Here is a 3,960-nt window from a genome sequence, read left to right as displayed (position 1 = left end):
GCCAACAACAACCTCTGTCCTTAAACAGTTGTTTATTAGGGAGCTGCATCTGTAGAATCTTAGGGTGCCTGTAGACATGTGGGGAGTCTGCTCCGATGCACTGTCGATTAATTGAGTCTGCTGGAGCATGGTAATTAACACGCTTCCAGCAGCCGCTGCATCTCATGTATTAGTGTCCCTGCACTTCAAAATGGCAGCAGGGGTGCTTTAACTAAAGCTCGTTTGACAATCTTTAATTAAAGTGTCCCTACCACTATTCTGAAGCAGGGTCATGTTGATACATGAGACATTGCAGGTGCTTTAATTAGAGTGGCTCTCAGAAATGCTCTGACTAAAGGTGCCCCCGCCCCCCACTTTCACAATACATGTAAAAACACCCTTAGTGCTGCCTGGTGCCTAAATAGCACAGTATAGAATACTCTTAGGTTGTTTAGTTTCATAATCCTATGTTGCAAATTTGGCCTCCTAGCAGAAAGCTGTACCATCTCTCACTCACTGGAACATGTGGGGAAGGAAAGGGCTTTATTTGTATACCTAAATTACTTAAAAAAGTGGCCTCTCAAGGGCCTCCAGAAGTGTGAGGAATTCACAGGCTCTTGAGAAGTCCCATTCCCATGGATTGCCAGGCCAGGTGTCCAGACTGGAGCTGTGCAGTCAGTTTGGTGAAACTTTGTTTACACATGTAGCTTTATGTACAATGCCAAATCTCCCCCAAACATGGAAGCCTTTCATTGCTGCCTGCCTCTGAACAAATAACCTGTTTACAAAGTGCTGAATAAATTAGAAGATGTCAAATAGTAAGATGCTGTTCTGTCAGTGGGGAACATGAACATGATAATTTCATTACAGGTAATGGTCCATATCATGGGTACTTAACCCTTAGCCCATGGGCCAGATCCAGACCTCAATACTGTGCCATTCAGCCCATGGGGCTCCCCATGGGGCCAGAAATGTGGTGGCAAGGGAGTGATGGCACTGCTCCCTTGCTACAAAATATCCAGACAAATGGGGAGTCCTGGGCCCTGGATGCTGGATTGGGCACCTTATCCTGATGTGCAGGGCCAGATTTGGGGGTGGGGGGTGGGGAACCAGGCCCTGGTGCCCAATCTGGCACATGCAGGTGGGAGGTGACAGGGCTTGGCCCCAGGACCTGATCCAGCTTGCAGACAGACCCCACACCACTCATCTGGCCCACAAGGTCAAAAGGTTTACCACCACTGGTAACAGTGAGCAGTGGTTTAGAGCACCCAGACTGACGTAGCCGATGGAGTCCTGAGTTTCCTGGGTGGGTGCTTGACCTTTTCCAAAAATACATCCTCTGTGATTGGGCATTCAAAATCATTTGGAACTTTAACAGACTGGCCAATATATCTATCTTATTGTAGGGGATAAATGAATCATTATAGAGTCCCTGCCCAACTGAAGTAATTAAGGTGCAATGCTTTGGCATTGCTTGCTCCAGAGGAAAGTATCTTCACCAGTCTGCCTGGTATCTTCAAAAGACTCAAACTCAGCTCTATCTTGTACATTGTGTGGGAAAGAATAAAAAGGGCTCGGATATGCTTACTGCACTCATGAGAGAATCCAGTACGCTGACAGCAAATGCAGTTCCACACGCAAATGGCTGTGTGAGATACAGTTCTGTGTCGGGGTCGTCGTCATCATCTTGGTCCAAAAACTGAACATTTGAATCATTTACTGAAAATAAGAATACAAAAGAAAAAAAATAAGGGGCTTACTTGCCAGCAACATGTGACCTTACATATTACACAACCAGAAAGAAAAAAGAAACAGCACGTGTCTCAAAACACAGACTTGTGTCTTTGACGTCACTGAAAATGAAATCAAAATTGATGTGAAAATGGCTATTTAAAAATCTGCAAATCCTTATTTTTCTTGTATAGAAGGTGGAAATCCCTGTGCTGTAAAAGGGAGTTTCTTGGCATTATTCTCTTGCACTCACAAAGAGATCCTTATAGCTTTGTTGTGGTACTGTTATGAGCGAACAAAGCCAGGTTCACTTTGTGAAATACACCTTGTCTGTGAAATATTGGTTCAAGTCAAAGGCATTTGGTTAAATGTGATGCCCTGATTCTTTCTCCTGTAAGTTGATTAACTGCAGTCATAGTTCCAAAGAGGGGAGCTCTCAGTTCAGTTTGTCTCAAGTTAAATGGGAGAATGATATTTGGTGGTACTAGCAACTCTTCTTCAGGAGCAACTTGCATCCACATGGCTTCAGCAGCTTCATCATTGCCCTAACCACAAATGCTATTTCATTCAGTGAATGAAAATCTCTGCACTAGGTTGCTTGGCAAAGAAAGACAATTCATAATAATGTTCACTATTTAGGTTAGGTCTACACTACTAAAAATAGCCACTCCATAGCTATAATTCTCAAGCTCCTGCACACTGACCATCCATGTAAAATGCCTTATCTTGCCTTCCCTCAAATCACAGCAGTCATAAAAAACATAAAAGGATAGGGGTGTAGAGGGCCTCAGGAAGTCATCCAGTCTACCTTCTGCTCATGGCAAAATCATCCCTGTCTAAACCAGATATGTGTTTGGCATATCTGCTCTTAAAAACTTCCAAAGATTAACATTCTACAACCCTTCTAGGTAATTTTCTCTAACGTTTAATAACCCCCTATAGTCAGAAATTATTTCAAGTACCCAACTTAAATTTCCCCTGCCTCAGTTTAAGACCATTGCCAGTTCTCCTCTCTTTATAAACACCTTTCATGTATTTGAAGATTTACCAAATCTACCTCCTGCCACTCCAATCTTCTCTTCTACAGACTAAATACCAGGTCTTCCAATCTTTTCTCATAAATCACGTTTCCTAAATTTCTAATAACTTCTTTGAGTTTCTGCTGGATTCTTTCTTATCTCTCCACATGTCTCTTGAAATATAGTTCAAATGAAGGCTAGCTGATGTTTTAAGGGCTCACCAGTGCAGGGGCCAAGGTAGAGTTGCCTCTAGTATGCCAGTCCCTGCAATGAGTTTAGTACTTACCTGAGGAAACAGGTGTAAACAAAGTCCGCTAATGGCAATCCCACTGACGTTTGATCCTTCTGGACCCTACTTCTTATCCCACCTGCCTGTAACTGGAGCCATGTATAGAATTAGAAATAAGTAGTGGATAGATTGATTGAAGTAGTGGAAGGACTCCACTTGTTGGACAGTAATGTGAAGCTTTCTTGAGCTGACCTCTTTAGAAATCAATCTACCAATGACTTGCCTCTCCTTTTATTCTTCATATGGGCAATTATCATGTAAATGGGAAATGGTGTTTTATATGGTTCTTGTTAGCTAAGGGCAAACATTGGGATCAGGCCAAAATAAAAGTATAATATGAATCTGTAGGTATTTTGTTGATGATTAGTGCTCATCTCCTTCCCTCTACCTCATACAAACAGTTCATACCTTGTTAGACATCTTATCAAGTATATAACTGATTACATTTTTTATTTCCATATTAGTACTCCTCAACACAAATGCATAGACTGCTTCCTTGTGTTACTAATATGCCTTTTAGTTTATTAAAAAGAACAAATTAATATTAATTTCCATTCAAGGATGGTAAATTATCAGCTCTGCAGCAACTGCTACTGCAAATCTTCAACTCTTTGTGTATTGAATGTGTATTACTTACAGTGTGAAATTCTATTAATCTTTGGGTGCATCTACATGTGCAATTAATGCGCCTGAATTTTCTCTGCAGAAAGTTCAGGCTCATTAAAGCACTCCTGGAGGCAGGTGTAGACATAAGCCCATGTTGGAAGCAAATTGCACCCAACATGAACAGCCCAGTTTAGGGTTGTTCCTGCCCTGCTCTTCCCCCCTGCAGCAGCCAGGGGGGGTTCCAGGCTCCCCTGAGTGCTAGCCCCTCACTGTCCCAACTCTGGGGGTAGCCCCAACCAATCTGGGGGGGGGGGGCGGGGGGGGGGAGCTATCCCC

General features: G+C 42.9%; 1 protein-coding gene across 4 annotated transcripts in view; it reads right to left on the bottom strand.

Moving 5' to 3' along the window:
• Positions 1-3,960, bottom strand: part of KCNMA1 (potassium calcium-activated channel subfamily M alpha 1) — a 1,434,006-nt gene that overhangs the window by 103,288 nt on the left and 1,326,758 nt on the right. For all 4 annotated transcript variants that reach the window (XM_019502361.1, XM_019502362.1, XM_019502363.1 and 1 more), the window contains one exon: positions 1,568-1,698. In XM_019502361.1, coding sequence (XP_019357906.1) covers positions 1,568-1,698 — 131 coding nt within the window. The remainder of the gene's footprint in view (positions 1-1,567; positions 1,699-3,960) is intronic.

Source organism: Gavialis gangeticus, unplaced genomic scaffold (genome assembly GCF_001723915.1).
Source record: "Gavialis gangeticus isolate Ggan-Ray unplaced genomic scaffold, GavGan_comp1, whole genome shotgun sequence".
NCBI classification, from domain to species: Eukaryota; Metazoa; Chordata; order Crocodylia; family Gavialidae; genus Gavialis; species Gavialis gangeticus.
The sequence above is the reverse complement of the archived record's forward strand: the minus strand, read 5'-3'. Positions and strand labels throughout refer to the sequence as shown.